This window comes from Macaca thibetana, chromosome 15 (assembly GCF_024542745.1).
Source record: "Macaca thibetana thibetana isolate TM-01 chromosome 15, ASM2454274v1, whole genome shotgun sequence".
In the NCBI taxonomy this organism is placed as follows: domain Eukaryota; kingdom Metazoa; phylum Chordata; class Mammalia; order Primates; family Cercopithecidae; genus Macaca; species Macaca thibetana.
In genome coordinates this window covers 104,777,294-104,801,119 of record NC_065592.1, presented here as the reverse complement: position 1 = coordinate 104,801,119, position 23,826 = coordinate 104,777,294, and the positions used below count along the sequence as shown (strand labels likewise).

General features: G+C 47.0%; 2 protein-coding genes across 3 annotated transcripts in view; one reads left to right on the top strand and one right to left on the bottom strand.

The window, feature by feature from the left end:
* BICD2 (BICD cargo adaptor 2) overlaps positions 1 to 8,912 on the top strand; it is a 49,527-nt gene extending 40,615 nt beyond the window's left edge. The window contains exons 5-8 of one of the 2 annotated variants that reach the window (XM_050761544.1): positions 676 to 1,719; positions 2,307 to 2,458; positions 4,786 to 4,996; positions 6,812 to 8,912. In XM_050761544.1, the coding sequence (XP_050617501.1) occupies positions 676 to 1,719; positions 2,307 to 2,458; positions 4,786 to 4,996; positions 6,812 to 6,817 (1,413 nt within the window). In that variant the 3' untranslated portion in view covers positions 6,818 to 8,912. Of the gene's footprint in view, positions 1 to 675; positions 1,720 to 2,306; positions 2,459 to 4,785 lie in introns of both variants that reach the window. The other variant, XM_050761543.1, reaches the window with a different exon arrangement.
* SUSD3 (sushi domain containing 3) overlaps positions 1 to 23,826 on the bottom strand; it is a 401,112-nt gene that overhangs the window by 236,565 nt on the left and 140,721 nt on the right. The gene's annotated exons all lie outside the window — the stretch shown is intronic.

Here is a 23,826-nt window from a genome sequence, read left to right as displayed (position 1 = left end):
GCCCTGCAGGGCTCACTGAGCAGTGCCTGCCTGACTCTGCTGATGTTAACGTTCCCTTTTCCTTACATTGATTTTATCTCCTGCTTCCTTACCATAAATGGAACTCCAGGAGCACACATAGAAGAGTCCCAGAGAAGTGGTTTCCTGGCACTACAGCACCCACATTGCTCCCCTGTTACCTACGTGGTGTCAGGGTGAAGTGATGAGACACTGGCCCCACATGTGGTCCCTGCACACAGGCCAGGTGTCAGAGGGGCCCACCAGGGTCATACATGGGCTCATCTCCTGGGACGTGGACCCTGTTGATCCAAGGCAACAGAGTCCCGTCCTCTGAAGCAGAGGGCTAGGGCACTAATATTCCCGACTACACACCCAGCCAGCCTAGAGCTCCACTTTCTGAGCCCAGATCCCTTGTAGCATGAGTGGGGAAAGAGCCTGCGTTGAGGGTGACCACCGTTACTGGTGACGGGCAGTGTTCTGAGGGCCCAGCATGAGTTCTATCCTTTCCACACCCTGTGTGTCTCTGTCCACCTCACTGACAGCATGACCAAGGAACCTGGGGCTCACAGCCTGCCCTGACGTGGGGTGGGATGTCACTGGGCCATCCTGGGGGTCCTCCAAGCTCTCGGAGTCCATAGCAACTGACGTGGTGTCCTGCTGCCTGTGCCTTTGCAGATGGAGCGGGAAAAGGCAGGCCTGCTGGTGACGCTGCAGGACACACAGAAGCAGCTGGAGCACACGCGGGGATCCCTGTCAGAACAGCAGGAGAAGGTGACCCGCCTCACAGAGAATCTGAGTGCCCTGCGGCGCCTGCAGGCCGGCAAGGAGCGGCAGACGGCCCTGGACAATGAGAAGGACCGTGACAGCCATGAGGACGGCGACTACTACGAGGTGGACATCAACGGGCCCGAGATCTTGGCCTGCAAGTACCACGTGGCCGTGGCTGAGGCTGGTGAGCTCCGTGAGCAGCTCAAGGTGCTGCGCAGCACGCACGAGGCTCGTGAGGCCCAGCATGCCGAGGAGAAGGGCCGCTACGAGGCTGAGGGCCAGGCGCTCATGGAAAAGGTCTCCCTGCTGGAGAAGGCCAGCCGCCAGGACCGCGAGCTACTGGCCCGGCTGGAGAAGGAGCTGAAGAAGGTGAGCGACGTCGCTGGTGAGACGCAGGGCAGCCTGAGTGTGGCCCAGGATGAGCTGGTGACCTTCAGTGAGGAGCTGGCCAATCTCTACCACCATGTGTGCATGTGCAACAATGAGACGCCCAACCGTGTCATGCTGGACTACTACCGCGAGGGCCAGGGCGGGGCCGGCCACACCAGCCCCGGGGGCCGCACCAGCCCTGAGGGGCGCGGCCGCCGCTCACCCATCCTCCTACCCAAGGGGCTGCTGGCTCCTGAGGCCGGCCGAGCCGATGGCGGGAGCGGGGACAGTAGCCCCTCACCTGGCTCCTCACTGCCGTCACCCCTGAGTGACCCACGCCGGGAGCCCATGAACATCTACAACCTGATTGCTATCATCCGCGACCAGATCAAGCACCTGCAGGCAGCCGTGGACCGCACCACGGAGCTGTCACGCCAGCGCATTGCTTCTCAGGAGCTGGGCCCTGCTGTGGACAAGGACAAGGAGGCGCTCATGGAGGAGATCCTCAAGCTGAAGTCGCTGCTCAGCACCAAGCGGGAGCAGATCACCACGCTGCGCACTGTGCTCAAGGCCAACAAGCAGGTGAGACGCCAGGCGGCAGGGCCACTTGTCACCCACTGCTGGCCTCAGGGTGTTTCCCCTTGGCCTCCTTCCTACCCCTGCCACGGGGCCCCCCAGGCCTGCGTCACCACCAGGCAAAGCCAGCCCACAGTAGCTTGGCCGCCTGCCCTCCCCTGCTCAGGGCCCCCAGCTGGGAGGGTGGAGCAGGCAGGTGGGCGTGAGGGCCCCTCAGCAGAGCCGCTCAGCCAGTGAGAAATGCCGCTGCCATTCACTCACTGTGACTGCCTCATAGTGCTTCCTGATGCTGGCGGGAAAACGTGTGAGAGCCGTAGTCTGAGCTGTGGAGAGTGATTGTGGGGCTTTGTGGGGGTCCCGTAGGCAGGTTTGGGGGCAGTCCCTCCTCTGCCAGTCAGAATCAGCAGGTGGGACTCCCCATGGCGTAGCTGCTGGAGTCCATCCCCAGGGTTTGTCAGAGGGAGGGGCCTCCCAGGAGCTCTCTTCCCAGGCACCGCCACCACTTCAGACCAGGGCTCCCCGTCCTACTCCCAGAGCACCTCTAGGATGACTTCACGCCTCTCACTTTTCTACCCTACACATCTGTACCCCAGACAGCCGAGGTGGCCCTTGCCAACCTGAAGAGCAAGTATGAGAATGAGAAGGCCATGGTTACCGAGACCATGATGAAGCTGCGCAATGAGCTCAAGGCCCTCAAGGAGGACGCAGCCACCTTCTCCTCGCTGCGTGCCATGTTTGCCACCAGGTAACCGTGCTGCTGTCGGGCCCTCCCCTTCCCTGAGGCCAGCTGTCCTCAGCACTTGCTCTGAAACCCTTAGCCTCTCACTGCCTTATACTGAGGCCTGCAGCCCTGCCTAGTCAGTGGCTGTGCCCAGCTCCATTGGGGCCAACATGGTACAAGGTTGGGGAAGCATGGCCCCTGGCACATCTCTGGCATACTGGTGCTCAAGTTGGTGACAAGAAAGGGTGAGGCGATATGGGGGCCACATGGGGTTGGTTTCCTCCGAGGTCACCTCAGTTTCCTTCGAGGTCACGCAAGCAGGTGCTGGAGCGTAGCGCATGCCTGGCAGGTGACCACATGTGGCCGGGGATAGCAGAGCGTGTGTGATCCTTTTTCTGTTCCTTTCACACCTAGCCCAGCCCCCAGGAGCCTGGTTCTGTGGCGCTGATTCGATTTTGCTGTGATTGAAAGCACAGCAGGCCCAGGCTTGCCTCTGCTTTGCATATATGGAGACTGAGGGCAGAGGGGCTGAGGAGAGCAGATCCTGGAGTGGATGGGCCAGAGTTGCGGAGCTTCAGGGGGTGCTTGGGCTCCCACCCCTTGGATCCAACATTTCCAGGGACTTACTTGGGGCCAACAGGTGACAGAGGAGTCCTGGCCTTTTCTCTCATGAGGTATTCGCCCCCAAGAACTTGGCCATATGGCACAAGTATGCATTTATGTTTGTAGAATCAGAAGGAGGATTACCCTCCTGGCTGGAGCAGGTCACTGCTGGGGTCCACAGTTCGGGTCCCACCTCTGTGCATAGCCCTGTACCTCTGCGTCATTGTGACCACTGGGTACTCACCTCCCATCCTCCACTTTGCCAATCTGGGGAAGGTGAGGAGAGGGCCTTGGGGCTTGGAGGAGACCAGCTTTCCTTCCTCCTCTGTGGTGGGTCTCTTAGTAGTGGGCTCTGGGTGGGCTGCCCCTGGTGGGTGCACACCCCTCCCTGGCTGGGAGTCAGACCCCAAGGCTGGGAATCGAGGCTCCCTAGGTGTTCATGGGCCTCTGGGGGGCAGGTCCTGGTTCCAGCATCTTCCCAGGTGCTCCCTGACAGGTGCCCCCATCTGTCTTTCATCTTCCAGAGATGGGTAGTGCCACCTGCTGGGTCATATTGGGATAGCACCATGGGGCCATCCCTGCATGGGGGACAGCCAGGCCCACCATGGGCGCAGCAGATAACCTAGATGTTTCCTTTTTGTGGGTGAGCAAGCTGAGGATCTGAGCTGGACAGGGTGGGAACTGCACATAGGGCCTGCTTCTCTCAAGCCTGGTGCCAGGCACTCCCAGTTTCTCGGTATCCCTGCAGGCCCTGCCAGGGTGGGGTATGGACTAGGAAGAGGCCCAGGGTTTCTCTGGAAGCGTCTTGTCTTTCTGGGGCTTGGGAAAAAATTCCACAGTTTCTCAGCATCTGGCATGTAAACCCTACCTTTTAAAATTTGTTTTATTTTAAAAGTTAACTTTTCAGATGGAGCCAAGATTTTGAACCTGCAAGGATCACAGCTCAGTGTGTGTCCTCAAAAGGGTGGGCAGCAGAGTCCTTGGAGAGGGTGCTATCCAAGGGCCAGTTCCTGGCAGGTGGGGACAGGCAGGGTGGGGTGCGTGTGGGCAGGGTAGGGCTGCGCTCAGTGCCTGCACAGCCTTACCACCCTGGGAGCCCCGGGGTTTAACCCGCCCTGTGTCTCTACCAAGCCCCACCCATATGGGACATGTGGAGGAAGGGCATCCAGGGACACATCACACCCTCCCACAGCTCCGCACCGGGTTTTGGGATGAAGCTATCGATGGCATCCACACACATGGTTCCTTGGCTCCGGTCAGTGCTCAGCACAGACTGACGAAGCATCGACCTTGGGAACAAGCCCAGTCCTGCTTAGGTTTACGTCCACACCCTAGAAGCCATGGCATCTCCATGTCTTGATGCCCCAGGCCACCTCGAGGCCTTTTAAGTGGGGAGCGCACCTCCTAGAAGCAGCCCAGTCACTGAGGGGCATAGCCTCTCTGTAAGCACTACATGCTGCTGAATGAGCACAGCAGCCCCTCCCCTACAAAACCACAAAACTCAAGCCAGCCTCATAGGGCTGCCCTGCCTGGGCCCAAGCCTCCCTCTCACCCTTATCAGGGATTTGTCCGAGCAAAGCCTGTGCTAAAATAAGCCAGAATAATTCTCCCCCACCCCCACCCTCCAGTCCAGAGGCCACACCGAAGGATGGCTCTGGTGCAGGCCTCTCAAAGGGCTGCACAGGCCCTGCCCTGCTCTCCTCTGCTCGGCTCTGCCCACTCCTCAGTCATGTTTTTGGTACCCACAGGTGTGACGAGTACATCACACAACTGGATGAGATGCAGCGGCAGCTGGCGGCCGCCGAGGACGAGAAGAAGACGCTGAACTCGCTGCTGCGCATGGCCATCCAGCAGAAGCTGGCACTGACCCAGCGGCTGGAGCTGCTCGAGCTGGACCATGAGCAGACCCGGCGTGGCCGCACCAAAGCTGCCCCGAAGGCCAAGCCAGCCACCCCGAGCGTAAGTCACGCCTGCGCCTGTGCCAGCGACAGGGCCGAGGGCACCGGGCTGGCCAACCAGGTGTTCTGCAGCGAGAAGCACAGCATTTACTGTGATTAGGGGCTGTGGGGCGCCGCACGCTGCAGCTAACATCTGCTTCACCTCAACTAACCCAGCAGCAGCGGGACAGCGGCGCTAGGTCAATCTTAACGTGACTAATGCACAGAGGGTAGGATTCTAGCCGAGGCGCCATGGGGCGTGTGCATCAGCAGGACACTTGTGAGAGCTTTGTGTCGCTTCTCACTCCTCAAAGCCCCCTCAGGAGCACCCAGTCCTCAGCTGCTCTCGTAGGTGGGGGTCAGAGGTGGGGATAGAGCTGCACATTCTTGCAGCAGATGTGTGATGAAAGCATCTTCTAAGCCCTGGGCACCCTTGGGGAAACCCAAGGGAAGGAGTCCTGGTCCTGCTCCCTCAGCACCCAAATGGGGCAGAACCTGAGTTGAAACTTGCATGTTCCTCGCATGTGTCTAATGTCAGCGCTAGAAAGCAGTTTTAGGAGGTTCCAGCTTGCCGTATAGGTACTGCTTCAGAGGACGGCTCTGCACTTGGCATAGTTTCATGGAAAGGATTATGTTGTAGTTTATGCACTATCTCACTGCAAATCATATTCAGTACAGAAGTGCAGAATTTCTTCCCCAAGCCCAGAGAAGAGCAGCCCTGAGTCCCTGTATTCTGCTGGCCAGACACACATGGCAGAGACACAGCTGACCATAACCCAGGAATCCAGAGCTCGGTTTTACATTTCTGAGATCAGGATGCTTGTCTAGTGGCCTGTGAGGTGACAAATGGGCAGGGCCCAAGGCCCCAGGTTTTCATTTTTCATGAGAAAAGCTGTCCAAGTGCCTGGCCAGACCTTGGTCCTCAGTGCAGAGCCTGTCCTTTTGTACTTGGGGTGACCTCAGCAGCCAATTATCTGGCTGTCCTTAGGGGGTTCAGTCCCAAAGACATGGGGCTTTGAAAACCCTAGCCTGAAGTCTGAGCCACCAGGGGCTTGGCTGGGTTGGACACCCACAGTTGTAGCCAGAGCCTAGCCTGGTGCTGGGAAAGCTTTGCATGGGGCCAGGGCCAATTGTCAGGATTCACAGGTAGGAGATGTTTAGGTCTCTTTATTTAGTGCAATTTGGGGAATGGCAACAGAGAAAGAGGAAAGGTAGCTGTAGGGCTCTCCCATTTCCAGAGGCTCCATCCACACCAGAGCTTTGGCATCAGGCCGCCTGCCTTCCCACATTCTGAGCAGAACTTTTATCAGTATTTTTCTCCCGATCACCCCGTGGAACCAGCTGGACTTGAGGCTGCAGTCTTCTCCCCTGCAGGCTGCTTGCCTTGTCTCTCATGCGGAAGAGGCATTCGAGTTACCTGGTGAGAGACCGTGTTGCCCGCTCCCACAGCTGTCTACCCTGCGTGCTCTTCCCTTTGGTGCCGAGTATGTCTCGGTCCTCTCCAGACTCCAGGACAGGCCCATGTTATGTTCCCTGCGTGTTCATCCTGGGTCCAGATCCCCCTGCCCCAGCAAGACTCGCAGTGGGATGACTGCTGGCATGCTCACCCTGCACGTGCTTTGCCCTCTCCTTGCAAGCCTGGCACACAGCTTCTCTCCATACTCCTAAGGGGCTTTGCAGACACTCAAGCCACTGGGCTCCCCCTAACACATGCAGGTCTTCTCTTCTGCCAACTAACGTGCTCGCACCCTCCCAGCACGTGGAGAGCTTCAGTTGTCAGATAAACAGGAAGCGACTGATGACCGCTTTCTAACGCTCTCTTTTCTCCCGTTTTCAGCTGTAGAGTAGCTGCCAGGAGGACTTGGCCACCCAGCCCTGTCACACTGCAGCCCCCTCCCCTTCCCTCTCGTGGCCCACAAGGAGGAAGGAAGGGCAACCTAAAAGCCCACTTAGAAACTTTTTGGATATACCACTGCAATTCTTTTCAAAATAGCATTCCCCAAGTTTTTAATGGGAGGAAAAAAAGCTTTAATGTTGAGCATGCTGCGAGCTGCTGCGTGGAAAGGCCTCTGTATGGGCCGAAGACCCTTCTTCCCTGGCTGCCAGGCTCGCCAGGAGCCCGCTGGAAACGCCCACCGCGGGGCTCCTTGTTACACATGTTCTTTTTTTATCCGATCAACCTGTGCACTTTTGATATTTTGATATTATATTTGCTTCCTTAATTCCTCGCATAGAGACGGTCTCAGGTGCCGTGGTCTATGCTCGTGGTCCTGTAGCTGTCCGCCTCAGCTCCCACTGTGTTTGTCTGGTGTCAGCACGAGGCAGAGCTGTGTGCTCCGTAGCGTGTAGCTTTAGACTCGGAGATGAGTGCTTTGACCCAGCAAGGAGCCCGGCTACGTGTATCCACGCTGTGGTTCAGCAGCCTTTAGATCATACGGCATTGTGGTTCATGTTTGAAATTACAGATTTTAAATGCCATGTTCATTAAGAAATCCAGGGTATTCAGATTCTGGGGTTTTTCATATTGTATTATTATTATTCTTAGGAATAGTTCAATGTAACAAGAAGAAAACTTGACCTTTGCTCTGGTTAAAACAGTAATAGGCACTTGAAAAAAAAAAGATAAATTATTGAATGAGTAGTATTACCTACAAATTCCAGAATTTTCTGGGTTTTAGGACATTGTGAAGCATGACTGATTAACAGAATTTTATACAACTGTACCAATAAAATTCCAAATTGGAATTGTTTTGTTACTCTGGTTGTTGTGCCAAATTGTGGTACACTTAGAAAATTCTACAGTCGTCGATTTTTAGGGTGTTCTCTTTCAACACCTTTTTGTTAGTAATCATTGCCAGTAGTGCCTTCATCAGTTAAGGGAGGTGTCCCAGCGTAGATCATTCTTGAAAGCGAGCAGGGAAGAGCTAGTGGGCATGCCGAAGGCCAGCGTGGACAGCAGGTGAGGCAGGCGCTCCTCACACCCGGACCTGGGCATCTTCATTGAGGGAAAGAAAACAGTCATTGTGCAAAATTCTGTTAGTCAGTGATTCTTTACTTGCAAATTCAGGGGCTTAGAAAATGAAAGCAAACACAAAACCTTGAGTGTGCTTTGGGAACCAAATGGACCTTCTGGGACAAGCTGAGCAAGCTGTATGAACGCCACGTTTGTGAAGAGCTGAGGGTGTCAGGAGGGCCGACGCTCTGTTGGCATGCGCAGTAGGGGACGAGGGTTAGCCATAGTATTCTTTGCAAATGTGAAAGCGAGACATTATATCTTCTCTTGCTTGGTGTAACTAATCACTGTTAATTTCAGGAAACAGAACTCATTAAAACTCCTTAGTAAACCAGGTCTACATCCTGTTTTGTTTGCTGAGTGAGGTTCGTGGGAGTGGTCAAATTGGTACTCTTGGAGGAAGAAAAACTGTCCTTCCTTCTCCAAAAAAGGAAAAATTATAATAATATAATGACAAAAATAAAAGAATTCTGTTTCCTGGAATAAGCATTTCTTATTCCTAGTTGTAGGGACTCCTATTTTTACCTTCCGTTACAGTGTTGATTCATAAGAAATATTGTTACATTTGAGATAACTTCATCTGTATGGGGTATTTATTTGCAACGATGTCTGAGTACTGTATTTTTTCTGTGCATTACCTTAGTGTCAGAATGTTGGTCTTTATTTTAAAGTCATATGCATGTTCTCCTGCCAAGGAACCTTTACACAGACCCAAACAAAAAAATAGTAATAATTAAATGCCTTCAATTTCTGAGAAAATGAGGCAGAGCATGGAAAAGGAATAGGAAGGAGAAATTAATTGAGATTTTCAGGACACAGACATGTGATGTGAATGCCTACAAAGCCAGTGCGCATAGGAACAGTGGGCCTGGGTAAAGAGTCACATTGGTAGGACCAATAAAGAATAATAAAAAGACAAAGCACATGTTTGTTCTCTGTGGTTGTTCTGACTCCGTGCTCCAGATGACTGTGGTTTAAGCAAGGCACAGTAATTCCACTGCCTCAGACAACAGCAGCAATAAAGCCAGCCTCGCAAGTAACCCTGGTAGTGGGAGCTGGAAGCAGCCTGGGGTCCACCTTCAGGAGAGGGGGGAGGGGTCACGTATATGTGGGGAGGCTGTCACTCCATCCCTGAAGCAGGAATGTGTTCAAGGACCCAGAAGATGAGGGTAGAGAAAGGGTAGAGTTGGTGTCTGGGTGCCTGTGCCAATCAAATACACCACCAGGCAGAAGTGAGCCAGGCCACACTGGGCCATGCGACATTTGTGGGAGTGGAGATCACAGACAGTGCCCCCTGGACAGAGGCCTGCCCCCAGCGCCCTGACGCCTTATGCCTCTGTCCTCCTCAAGGGTCTTCTGAGGTGCAGCATCAGGTTTGAAGCCACAGCAGCGTGGTGGTGAGAACACATCGTGTATACATAGACTGAAACAAGGAGTAGCCTGCGCCATCCTGATGAGGAGGCAGGGATTCAGATGACGTAGAATCCTTTGCTGTCTAAACTCTCACTCTCTGAACCCAGGAATCACATTTGTCTGTAGGAATATATACACACATACAGTGGGCATGTTCATATGATTGCTTTTGGGTATGAAAAGGGGACAGTAAATACCAGGGCACACTCCTGCCACCTCCTCATCCGACTGCCTCACTCAGGCCTATGTGGCTTCACTCATGTGTGGCTTCCCTCTGGAAAGCCATCGCAGGCTAGAGTCTCGCTGCCATGCCACTTCCCCAGGACCCCGCCATCTTACTGAAGTCTCACTGCCATACCACCCTTCCTCGCTTCACTGTCACTGCAGAACCTCCAGCCCTTGATGATACTCTTCTGCTTTAGTAGCAGCTGTTGGGACTTGTTTTCTGTTTAAACCATTCTTTCTGATGGAGTAAAAGAGGCAGTTGTCCAACTCCTGGAAAAGGTTGAAAAGAAAGCCCTCGACTGATCTAGAAGACCCTCAAGGAGAAGGGAGGTCTAAGGTATCAGGGCCCTGTGGGGCAGGCTCCTTTCCAGGGACAGTGTCTGTGCCTTCCACTCCCACACTTGTGCATGGCCCAGTGTGGCCTAGCTCGCTTCTGCCTGGTGGTGTATTTGATTGGCACAGGCATCCAGACACTGAGTCTGCCCTCCCCCTATCCTCATCTTCTGGGTCCTTGAACACAGTCTTCAGTTTCAAGGATGGAGCAGCAGCCTCTCGTGTGGGTGGGGTCTCAGGAGTTTGCAGAGGGGGACAGTCCATGCTGAAAGGCCTTCTGCTCAGCCTTGCCTCTGGGAGAGGGTGGTCTCCATTTCCTCTGCATCTTCCATCTCCCTGCAGTGTTTTCACCCCTACTTCCCGGCAGATTACTAGAGCTGGCAACAACAGCATGGACTTGAGAGCTGGACTGATGATTGAATCACCACCATTTGGTAACTGGCTGCCTTAGCTCTCTGAGCGTCAGCTTCCCCATCTGTTAGGTGGGGACAAAATAGTGCCTCTTGTATAGGTGGTTGTGAAGCTTCATCAAGCCCTTGGTACCAGCATGCAGCAGGTACTCAATTGATGATTGGTGCTAATATGGTTCTTACTGTCATCATCATCACCAGTGCTTTGGACACAGGCCATGGATCTAGGTCTTTGTCCTGTGGAGAAGATAATTTTAAGTCAAATTACTAACAGAGTGTAATTTGCATCCAGGAAAGTGTGCACATCCTAATATACAGAACGAATTTGCACACAGCGAACACAGCTGTGTAACTAGTATACCCCTATCCTCATATGCTTTTTAGGAAGTATTTATCCTTCAGCAGCACAAATTAATAGGGTGTCTGCTAGTCCTGGTGAGTCACTGGGCTGCCTTCTTCCCACAAAGCCTCCCAGGAGAACAGACATCCCACATCAGGTTTGCTTCTTCAAAGTTTTTGTGAAGTATAGCACACATACATTAAAGTGCAAATAAAAGTGTCCACTGGCTGACTGGATTTTTGCAAGCTGAATAGTGTCACACTGTGTAGCCAGCACTCAGAGGAAAGGCAAGTGAGGATATCCCCCAGAAGTCCTGATGTTTTCTGCACCCACTCCTCCCAGGGCTAACTCCTTGACTCTGACAATGCAGGTCACTTTTACCTATTTCTGTACTTGTAAATGGAAGCATACAATAGACACATGGAGCTTTGATAGATTTTCTTAACAAAAAACTGCATTGATTTAGCATACCATGATCCAACTGTGCGTTTAGAGGTGTCTCATTTTAGATTCAAAGACACAAAGAAGAGTAAGAGGATGGAAAAAGATACCCCATACAACAGTAACCAAAGAAGAGTACAGGTGGCCGCTATGCTAATGTTGGACCAAATTGACTTTAAGGCAAAAATTATTATGCAAGGCAAAGGAGGACATCATGTAATGATAAGAGTCAATTCACCAGGAAGATACAACAACCATAAACATACATGCACCAAACAGGAACCCCAAAATATATAAAGCAAAAGTTGGCCAAATTAAAGGGAGAAATAGCTCAACAATAGTGGGTGGGAGTTTCAATACCCCACTTTTAATAATGGCTAGAAAAACAAGACAAGATCAGAAAAGAAATAGAATACTTGAACAGGACTATAAGACAGCTAGACCTAGCAGACATCTATAGAACACTCCAAACAGAATACATATTAAATGCATATGTAACGTTCTCCAGTCTAGAACCCATTTTAAGGGACAAGTCTCAAATGTAAGAAGATTGGAATTATACTAGTTATATTCTCCAGTGACAGTGGAATAAAGTTAGAAATAACAATGAAATTTGGAAAAGTCATAAATATGTGGAAATAAAACAACATACTTCCCAATAAACAGTGAGTCAAAGAAGATACCATACAGGCCGGGCGCGGTGGCTCAAGCCTGTAATCCCAGCACTTTGGGAGGCCGAGACGGGCGGATCACGAGGTCGGGAGATCGAGACCATCCTGGCTAACACGGTGAAACCCCGTCTCTACTAAAAAAATACAAAAAACTAGCCGGGCGTGGTGGCGGGCGCCTGTAGTCCCAGCTACTCGGGAGGCTGAGGCAGGAGAATGGCGTGAACCCGGGAGGCGGAGCTTGCAGTGAGCTGAGATCCGGCCACTGCACTCCAGCCTGGGCGACAGAGCGAGACTCTGTCTCAAAAAAAAAAAAAAAAAAAAAAAAAAAAGAAGATACCATACAAAAGGTAGAGAGATCTGAAATCAATAACCTAACCTCCCAACCTTAAAAAACTAGAAAAAGAGAAACAGCCCAAAGCAGGCAGTAAGAAGGAAATAGTAAAGATTACACCACCAATAAATGAAATAGGGAATGGGGGCAAATGGCAAAAATCAACAAAACCACAAGTTGTTATAAACAAAACTGACAGACCTTTAGGTAGAACAAGAAAAAAAGTTACTAAAATAAAAAATGAAAACATTAGGAAAATTGTGAACAATTACATACAACTATATGATTTTACAGTAAAATTAGTGTTAAGGGGCGCGGTGGCTCACGCCTGTAATCCCAGCACTTTGGGACAGAGGCGGGCGGAATAATATAATGAAAACTAAAAATACAAAAAATTACATAGTCCCAAGCTACTCAGGATATGAGGCAGGATCATCTAAACCCAGGAAGCTTGCAGTGAGCCGAGATAGCGCCACTGCACTCCAGCCTGGGGACAGGAACTCAAAAAAAAAAAAAAAAAAAAAAAAAAAAAAGATTAGAGTGTGGATATAAATGAAATAGAAAACCTGGAGAGAAAACCAACCCAAAAGTTGTTTCCTTAAAAAGATAAACAGCCAGTGGCAAACCTTTATCTAGACTGTTGAAGAAAAACAGAGGATCAAATTACTAAATCAAGAATGACAGTGGGGACATTAATAATGACCTTACAGAAAGAAAAAGGATTATGAGAAAACATAACAATGCTAAAAAACATAGGCACACGATGAAATGCCAAATCACTAGAATCACACAGACTCACAAAACTGACTCTAAAGGAAATAAATAATAGGCATATAACAAAAGACTGACTCAGTAATCAAAAATCTTCCAACAGGAATTTCAGTTTCTGGCCTGGTATGTAAGGTGCTTAGAATTCATTACTCCATCCTAACAAGGGAAAAGCTAAACAGGAAAAATAACTTGTTAAAGATCCATCAGAGAAGTGAGCTCACAGGCCAAACCACTGTACCCAAAGTTGAGAAGACTCAGATACAGAGGACTCTGTGGAGTGAAGAACCTATTACTGGAGACTGTAAGAAGGGCCATCTTTGTTATGAAGTGGCAAAGAACTTGGCTGAATTGTGTTTGTGTTCTAGTGTTTTGCGGCAGGTAGCCCTGTGAGTGATTAGATCTTTAGCTGGAGCTATTTTTTTTGTTTTCTGTTTTTGTTTTTAGATGGAGCCTCGCTCTGCCACCCAGGCTGGAGTGCAGTGGCACGATCTCGGCTCACTGCAAGCTTAGATCTTTAGCTGGAGCTATTTCTGAGCAAACTGTTGAAGAGGCAGCCTGGTTCCTTTTAATTGTTTATAGTAAAATGAGAGAAGAAAGATAATTTAGAATTGCTGATCAGAAGGGAAGCAGAACTCAAAAATTTGGAAAACTCAGCATATCCATATTGGAAAAAATGAAAAACCTTGTTCCAGAGGAAAGGGTCTGGCCAAGTAACTCTTTGATGAGGTGATTAGTATGGATTGACCCATCTCAGTGAAAGCCAGGTGTTAAGAGAAAGATTGGTCTACCATCTATAAACAGAAGCAAGGACCTAATTTCCAAGGCAATGGAAGAATGACCCCAAAGACATTTCTGAGATCATCAGAGCTACCCATCCCATCACGGGCCCTGAGTGAAAAGATGTGGGGGCATGGCTATCTTCCCCCAGAATTAAAAGGATGCCCCAAGAGAGCTATGGGGCCGAGGCAGAGAATCACTGCAGGGGAAGGGTCACTATAGAGGGCCCCCACTAGGCCCATGAGTCCAGAGACCAGTAGAGCCACCAGTGGGAGTTTCCAGGGGCGCCTCAGATGCGTGACCCAGGCACAGAGCTACTGTGGAGGTAGGAGCAAGGCACAAGCACATGGCTGCCTCAGGGGCAGGACTGCTACCACATTGTGTCCTGAAGGTGGCACTATCATCTTAGTGGGCCTGGAGGGCAGAACATTGAGCCAATGATTATTCTCAAGCCGTTTAAGATTCCATGTTGTTTCCTCTGTTGGGTTTCAGACTTACTTGGGACCAGTCACTGTTTTCTTCTTTCCTATTTCTCCCTTTTAAAATGGAAATGTCTACCCTATGCCCGTCCCACCGTTGTATTTTGGAAGCACAGAACATGTTTGTTTCACAGCTAGAGAACATTGTGCCTCAGAATGAATCATACTTTCAGTCTCACCTATAACTGATTTAGATGAAACTCTGAACTGGAGACTTTGGAGTTGGTGCTGGAATGTTTTAAGAGTTTGGGGGCTGTTAGGATGGAATTAATGTATTTTGCTTGTGACAGACATGAATTTGAGGGGAGCATGGTGGAATGCTAGGAGTCTAAATGTGTTCCCTCAAAATTCATACGTTGAAATTCTAACCCCAAAAGTGCTGGGATTACAAAGTGGAGCCTTTAGGTGGTGATTAGGTCATGAGGTCAGAGCTGTCCTGATGAGAAAAGTGCCTTTATCTAAAAATGACAGCAACAACAGAAACAAAACAAAACCTACAGAGTGTGTTCTTCCCTTCCACCATCTGAAGTTACAGTGAAAAGATGACTTTCTCTGCCCCAAGGAGTGAGCTAGGTCTGCTGGCACCTTGATTTTGGATTTCCCATCCTCCAGAAATGCTAGAAATAAACTTCTGGGCCGGGCACATTGGCTTATGCCTGTAATCCCAGCACTGTGGGAGGCCGAGGTGGGCGGATCACGAGGTTAGGAGATCGAGACCATCCTGGCTAACACGGTGAAATCCCGTCTCTACTAAAAATATAAAAGTTAGCCGGGTATGGTGGTGGGCGCCTGTAGTCCCAGCTACTCGAGAGGCTGAGGCAGGAGAATGGCGTGAGCCTGGGAGGCGGAACTTGCAGTGAGCTGTGATCGTGCCACTGCACTCCAGCCTGGGCGACAGAGTGAGACTCCATCTCAGAAAGAAAGAAAGAGAGGGAGAGAGAGGGAGGGAGGGAGGGGAGAAAGAAACTTCTGATGTTTGTAAGCCAGTCTATTTTGTTTTTATGCTGTAATGGACTAAGACACATATGAAATGCCCAATTAAAACCACAAAAGGCAAAAAAGAAAAAGTGGAAAATAAAAGTGGAAACAAAGAATAAGGGCAACAATAGAAGACAGTGACAAATGGTAGAAATTAATCCAACCTTATCAATTATCACTTTAAACATCAATGGTGTAAATGCTAAAATCAAGAATGAGAGTGGGGACATTAATAATGACCTTACAGAAAGAAAAAGGATAGTAAAAAGATTGTTGGCCGTGGGCAGTGGCTCATGCCTATAATCCCAGCACTTTGGGAGGCCAAGGCGAGTGGGTCACTTGAAGTCAGGAGTTCATGACCAGCCTGGCAACATGGTGAAACCTGTCTCTACTAAAAATACAAAAATTAGCCAGGTGTGGTGGTGTGTTCCTGTAATCCCAGCTATTCAGGAGGGTGAGGCAAGAGAATCACTTGAACCTGGGAGGTGGAGGTTGCAGTGAGCTGAGATTGCACCACTGCACTCCAGCCTGGGCAACAGAGTGAGACTCCTTCGCAAAAAAAAAAAAAAAAAAAGTCAAAGTGGATGAAAAATCAAGAGTATATGTTGTTGTCTTAGTCCATTTTGTGTTGTTTTAACAATGAATGCCTGAGGCTGGGCCTCGGTATTCTGGTATTTAGGTATTTGACCCATGATTATGATGTGGAAGGTTCAAGATTGGGCAGCCACATCTGTTGGGGGCCTTAGGCTGCTTCAGCTCATGGCAGAGAGTTGGCATGTACAAAGAGATCACACATCAAGAGGAGAAGCAAGAGAGAGAACTAAGGAAGCCACACTTCAGCAACCCACTCTCAAGGAAGCTAATCTATTCCCACACAAGCAAGAACACACCTCCAGAGAAGGGCATTAATCTGTTTATGATGGATCTACTCCTGTGACCCAAATACCTACCTCCCACTAGTCCCCACATCCCAACACTGTCACGTTGAGGATCAGATTTCAACACGAGTTTTGTCAGGAACAGACCACATTCAAACCACAGCAGTTGTCTACAAGAAACCTACTTTAAAACGTGTCAATTAAAAGTTAAGGGATGGGGAAGGGTATACCATACTAACGCTAATCAAAGAAAGTGGGAGTAGCTATATTATTTTAGACAGAGCAGACTTAGAGCAAGGAAAGTTATCAGCAATAAAGAGGGGCATTACATACTGAGAACAGGATCAGTTCTCCAAGTAGGCAACAGTCCTTCATATGGATGCACCTAACTGTACAGTACCGAAATACATAAGGTAAAAACTCTTAGAACTGCAAAGAAAAACAGACAAATTAACTTATAGTTGGAATCTTCAGCACTGCTCTATCTGAAATGAACAAATCCGGCAAGCAAAAAAATCAGTAAGGACATCGTTGAGCTCAACACCATCAATCAACTTTATATAATTGACTTGACAGACTGCTCTATCCAACAGAAGCAGAATACACTTTCTTGTCAAGCTCACATGGGACATTCACTAAGATATACCATATCTGGGCCATGAGACACACCTTCATAAATTGAAAAGGAAATAAATCATGAAATGTCTGCTCCCAGAATCACAGGCGAATTAAACTAGAAATCAACAGAAAGATAGCTGGAAAGTCCCCCAATACTTGGAGGTGAAACAGCATAACTCTGAGTAGTACATGATCACAGAAGAAATCTCAAGATAAAGTTTAAAAGACTTTGAACTAAATGAAGATGAAAGTACAACTTACAAGTTTAGAACACGGCTAAAGCAGTGCATTGAGGGAAATGTATTCTATTGAGTTGCACATATTAGAAAAGAAAAAAGATGTAAAATGAATACACACCTACTTTAAGAAGGTAGGAAAAGAACAATTTTAGATCTGTGGTAAGCAGAAGAAAAGGAAAAGTAGAGCAGAAATCAATGAAATTGGAAACAGGAAATCAAAATTAATAAGACCCAAAGTTGGTTCTTTGAAAAGATTTTTTTTAATGGAAAACTTCTATTCAAGCTATTTGAGAAAAAAGACAAACTACAAATGTCAGAAATGAACAAGGGGACATCCCTGCAGATCATATGGACATCAAAAGACTAATAAAGGAATGCTATAAACAAGTCTGTGTCCACAAATTCAATAACCTCCATGAAACAGACCCATTTTTTGAAAGACTCAATCTGCCAGAACACAAGAAGAAATAGACAATGGGCTTATATCTATTAAAAACAAATCAGTAATCAAAAACTTTCAGAACGTAAGTGCAAGGCCCACATGGGTTTACTAGTGAATTCTACCACACTTTTTTTTTTTTTTTTTTTTTTTTTTTTTTGAGATGGAGTTTTGCTCTATGCCCAGGCTGGAGTGCAGTGGTGTGATCTCGGCTCACTACAACCTCCGCCTCCTGGGTTCAAGTGATTCTCCCGCCTCAGCTGCCCGAGTACGTGGGATTACAGGTGCACATCACCACGCCCAGCTAATTTTTATATTTTTAGTAGAGATAGGGTTTCACCATGTTGGGCCAGGCTGGTCTCAAACTCTTGACCTCAACTGATCTGCCCATCTCGGCCTCCCAAAGTGTTGGGATTACAGGCGTGAGCCACTGCGCCTGGCCTCTGCCACACATTTAAGGAAACAATTATACCAATCCTTTACAATCTGTTCCAGAAGATAGAAGCAGAGGGGAAACTTCCTAACACTTTCTATGAAGCCAGCATTGCCCTGTTATCAAAACCAGACAAAGACATTAACAGAAAAGAAAATGACAAACCAGTATTTCTAATGAACAAAGATGCAAAAGTCCTCAACAAAATATTAGCAAATCAAATCCAAAAATGTATAAAAAGAATTATGCTCTGTGACCAAGGAGAATTTATCTCAGGTGTACAAAGCTGTGTCAAAATTGGACAATCAATCCATGTAATCCATCACATAAACAGGGTAAAGAAGAAAAATCCTATCCTATCAATAAACTCAGAAAAAGCATTTGGCAAAATCCAACCCCATTTATGATTAAAAAGAAAAACTCTCGCTGGGTGCGGTGGCTCACACCTGTAATCCCAGCACTTTGGGAGGCTGAGGTGGGCAGATCACGAGGTCAGGAGATCGAGACCATCCTGGCTAACACGGTGAAACCCCGTCTCTACTAAAAATACAAAAACTTAGCCGGGCGGGGTGGCGGGCGCCTGTAATCCCAGCTACTTGGGAGGCTGAGGCCGGAGAATGGCATGAACCTGAAAGGTGGAGCTTGCAGTGAGCTGAAATCGTGCCACTGCACTCCAGCCTGGGCGACAGAGTGAGACTCCGTCTCAAAAAAAAAAAAAAAAAAAGGAAAACTCTAGAGGGGAACTTTCTTCAATTTCATAAAAAGTACATCAGCAAAATACAACTAACGTCGTAATTAATGGTGAGAGACCTCAAGTTTTCCCACTAAGACCAGGAACAAAGGCAAGGATGTCCCCTCTCACCAGTTCTTTTCAGTATTGTACTGGAAGTCCTAGCTAATGCAATAAGACTCAAAAAAGGGGGAGAGGGGCTGGGGACAGTGGCTCATGCCTGTAATCACAGTAGTTTGGGCAGATCACTTGAACCCAGGAGTTCTAGACCAGCCTGGGCAACGTAGTGAAACCCTGTCTTTACAAAAGGTACAAAAATTATCTGGGCATGGTGGCACGGACCTGTAGTCCCACTATTGCGCTTCAGCCTGGGTGACCCTGTCTCAACAAATAAATAAACAATAAATAAATAAATGGTATCCAGATTGGGAAGGAAAAAATAAAACTGTTATATGCAGATGACATAATTGTTTATATAGAAGACCTGAAAGAACAACAACAAAAACCTCCTGGAACCAATAAGCAATTATAGGCCGACGGTAGGATACAAGGTTAATATACAAAAATCAGTTGCTTTCTTATATACCAGCAATGGACAAGTGGAATTTGAAATTAAATACATAACACCGTTTACATTACTATCCCCCCAAATGAAATAATTAGGTATAAATCTAACAAAATATATTAGATCTATGTGAGGAAAACTAGAAAACTGATTAAAGAAATCAGAAAAAATAATGATACTTTATATTCATCGGTAGGAATACCCAATATTGTCGAAATGTCGGTCTTTAACTTGATTTATAGAATCAATATAATCCCAGTCAAAATTAGAACAAGTTATTTTGTGGATATTGACGCACTAATTCTAAAGTTCATATGGAGAGAATAGCCAGCTCAATATTGAAGGAGAGGAACAAAGCCAAAGGCCTGATACTACTATGTCTTAAAGATTATAAAACTACAGTAATCAAGACAGTATGGTCAGTGTGGTATTGGCAAAAGCATAGACAAACAGAATGGAGAGCCTGGAAATAGACCCACACAACTATAGTCAACTGATGTTTGAGAAAGGAACAAAGAAAGTATAGCAGAGAAAAGACAATCTTTTTAACAAATGGTGCTGGAACAACTGGTCTTCCACATGCAAAAACTGATTTTAGGCAAAGACTTCATATTCTTCACAAAAAATTAACATGGATTCCAGACCTAAATGTAAAATGCAGAACTATACAACTCTTAGAAAATAATATGGAAAATCTGAATGACCTGGGGAATGGTACAGTGACTTTTTAAAAATTTTATTTTGAGACAGGGTCTCTCTCTGACGCAGGCTGTAGTGCAGTGGCATAATCACAGCTCACTGCAACCTCTGCCTCCCAGGCTCAAGTGCTTCTCACACCTCAGCCTCCTGAGTAGTTGGGACCACAGGTGTATGCCACCATGCCTGGCTAATTTTTGTATTTTTTGTAGACGCAGGGTTTCACCACGTTGCCCAAGCTTGCCTCTAACTCCTGGCCTCAAGTGATCTCCCTGCCTCAGACTCCCAAAGTGCTGGGATTACAGGCCTGAGTCACCGTGCCTGGCTTTCTTTTTTCCTTTTCTTTCTTTCTTTCTTTTTCTTTTTTTTTTTTTTTTTTTTTTTTGAGACAGGGTTGGCTCTTTTGCCTGGGCTATAGTACAGTGGTGCAATCTCAGCTCACTGCAACCTCTACCTCCTGGGCTCAAGCCATCCTCCTGCCTCAGCCTCCTGAGTCTCTCCAGGCCCACACCACCAGGCCCAGCTAATTTTTGTATTTTTTTGAAGAGATGGGGTTTCACCGTGTTGCCCAGGCTAGTCTTGAACTCCTGAGCTTAAGCAATCTACCTGCCTCAGCCTCCCAAAGTGCTGGGATTACAGACATGAGCCACTGAGCCTGGCCACAATACATGGATTTTTTTCAATAAATATATTGGAAAATTTTTTTGGTGATTTGTGACAACTTGCAAAATCTCACAGGCAGACTATGTAGTTTAGAAATATTGAAAAACTTGGCCAGGCGCGGTGGCTCAAGCCTGTAATCCCAGCACTTTGGGAGGCCGAGACGGGCGGATCACGAGGTCAGGAGATCGAGACCATCCTGGCTAACCTGGTGAAACCCCGTCTCTACTGAAAAATACAAAAAACTAGCTGGGCGAGGTGGCGGGTGCCTGTAGTCCCAGCTACTCGGGAGGCTGAGGCAGGAGAATGGCGTAAACCCGGGAGGTGGAGCTTGCAGTGAGCTGAGATCCGGCCACTGCACTCCAGCCTGGGCGACAGAGCAAGACTCCGTCTCAAAAAAGAAAAAAAAGAAATATTGAAAAACGTAAATGAAAGATAGGTCATGAATGCCTAAAATATATGCTGATATTAGTTTATTTTATAATTGACTATCATAAAATATACACAAACATAAACTTTACCAAAATGTATGCAGATAAAGACTGTACATAGTGTCATTCACAGTCAAGAGAAATATAAATAAGCATAAAGATGCAATAGTAAATCATAATGGCATAAGATTAACTGTAGTGCATACTGTACTACTGTAATAATTTCATAGCGACCTCCTCTTTCTATTGCAGTGAACTTATGTGCTTTGATTGTCTGCTTAAAATGCCATCTGATGCTAATCACCTCTATGTGAGCAGTTCATCTCTCCAGTAACGTATCAGAGAAAAAAGTGGTCTTTCACAGTCTTCACATATTTTTCATCATGTTTGGTCCAATACCATAAACCTTGAATAACAACTTGAGATCCATATGAAATGCCACCAGTTATGCTGAAAGTTCCCCCAAGAAGCAGAAAAGTCATGACGTTACAAGAAAAAGTTGAATTGCTTAATGTGTACTATAGATTGAGGTTTGCAATTGCAGTTGCCCACCATAATGCTTCATCTTGTAAACAGACATTGTAAACTTATGGTATTGATAAATATTATACATTACTATAAATGCATTTTCTCTTCCTTATAACCTTAATAACATTTTCTTTTCTCTAGATTACTTTATTGTAAGAATATAGCGTATGACACATATAACAGAAAATATGTGTTAATCAACTGTTTATATTATCATTAAGGCTTCTAGTTAAGATTTCAGGGAGTCAAAACTTGTATGTGGATGTTTAACTTGATTGCAGGGGCAGGGGTTGGCATCCCTAACGTCTGCATTGTTCAAGGGTCAGCTGTACATGGAAAATCCTGAAAAGAAATTTGCATGCCACAGGTGGGACCTGCCACTGGTGCATGTGTGTGAGACGCACCACTGCCCTGCCTCTAGTGTGTACACATGGGGACGCCTATCACCCTGTCAGTGCCCCATGAAATCACTTTTACCAGCCCCCCTCCATAAGGATGTTTTTGCCAGGAGACTGGGAAAACCTCAGCCCCACCAATGCAGCAGATGCTGAACCTAGTGGGGCCAGAGAAAAAGGCTGCAGGTCTGGTCCCAGCACCCTCAGGTGTAGAGCACTCAGCCTGGGAGTGCAGAGCTGAGCCTTGGCCCCATGAAATCATCCAGAAACAAAGCCAATTGACTAAACCTAACTTATACCATAGTTAAATTCTCAAGAGCATCAAAGAATATAAAAGCAAAAAGTCCCATTCAGAGGACAGCAACTTCAAACATTAAGTAAACATCACCCTACACAGATGAGAAAGAACCGGTGGAAGAACTATGGCAACTCTAACAGCCAGAATGTCTTCTTAACTCCAAACAACCATATTAGATCCCCAGCAGTGGTCCTTAATCACACTGAAATAGCTGAAATGACATAGAATTCAGAATCTGGATGGCAACAAAGATCATTCAGATTCAGGAGGAAGTTGAAAGGCAATCCAAGGAATCTTAAGGAATCCAATAAAATCATACAAGAGCTGAAAGATGAAATAGCCATTTTATAAAGAATCAAACTGATCTAGAGCTGAAAAACTTGCTATAAGTTCATAATACAATCAGAAGTATTAACAGCAGAATAGACCAACTTGAGGAAAGAATCTCAGAGCTCACAGATCAGTTCTTCAAATCAACTCAGACAAAAATGAAGAAAAATTTTTAATGAACAAAGCCTCTGAGGAATATGGGATTATGTAAAGAGACCAAACCTATACGATTGGCATCCCAGAAAGAGAGAGCAAGCAACTTGGAAAACATATTTGAGGATATTGGCCCCAAAATTTCCTCAACCTCAGTAGAGATTGGCATGGAAATTAAGGAAATTTGGAGCATCCTAGAAAGATACTATATCAGACAACGATCCCCAAGACACATACTCAGTAGATTCTCTGAGGTCAACACAAAAGGAGAAATGTTAAAGGCAGCTAGAGAGAAGGGGCAGGTCACATACAAGGGGAACCCCATCAGGCTAACAGACTTTTCAGCAGAAACCTTACAAACAAGAAGAGATTGGGGAAATATATTCAGCATCCTTAAAGAAACAAAATTCCAACCAAGGATGTCATATCCAGTTAAATTAAGCGTCATAAGCAGAGGATAAATAAAATCCTTTTTACACAAGCAAACACTAAGGAAATTCATTATTACCAGACTGCCTTACAAGAGGTCCTTAAGGGAGTGCTAAACATGGAATACAAAACGAAAGACCGTTGCCTGCCACCATAAAAACACATGGCCCACTGACACTATAAAGCAACTGTACAATCAAGTCTATGTAACAACCTCACATATCAATATTAACCTTGAATGTAGATGAGGAAAACGTCCCACTTAAAAGGCACAGAGTGGCAAATTGGATAAAGAAGCAAGACCCAACTGTATGCTGTCTTCAAGAGACCCATCTCTTGGCAGGAGTGGTGGCTCACATCTCTAATCCCAGCACTTTAGGAGGACAAAGCAGGGTGATCACTTGAGCCCAGGAGTTGAAGACCAGCCTAGGCAACATAGTGAAAGAATTTAAAAAGAGAGAGACCCATCTTATATGCATGACACCCATAAACTCAAAGTAAAGCAATGGAGAAAGATCTATCAAGCAAAGAGAAAAACCAAAAAGAACAAGAGTTACTATTCTTACTTCAGACAAAATGTAAACCAACAATGCTCAAAAAGGACAAGGAAGGACATTCCATAATGATAAAAGAGTTCAATTCAACTATCCTATATATATATGCATCCCAAACTGGAGCACCCAGATTCATAAAACAAGTTATTAGAGACCTACAAAGAGACTTAAATAACCACATAATAATAGTGGGAGACTTCAACACCCTACTGACAGTGTTGGACACATTGAGACAGAAAACTAATAAAGATATTTGGGACCTAAACTCAACACTTCACCAAATGGACCTAACAG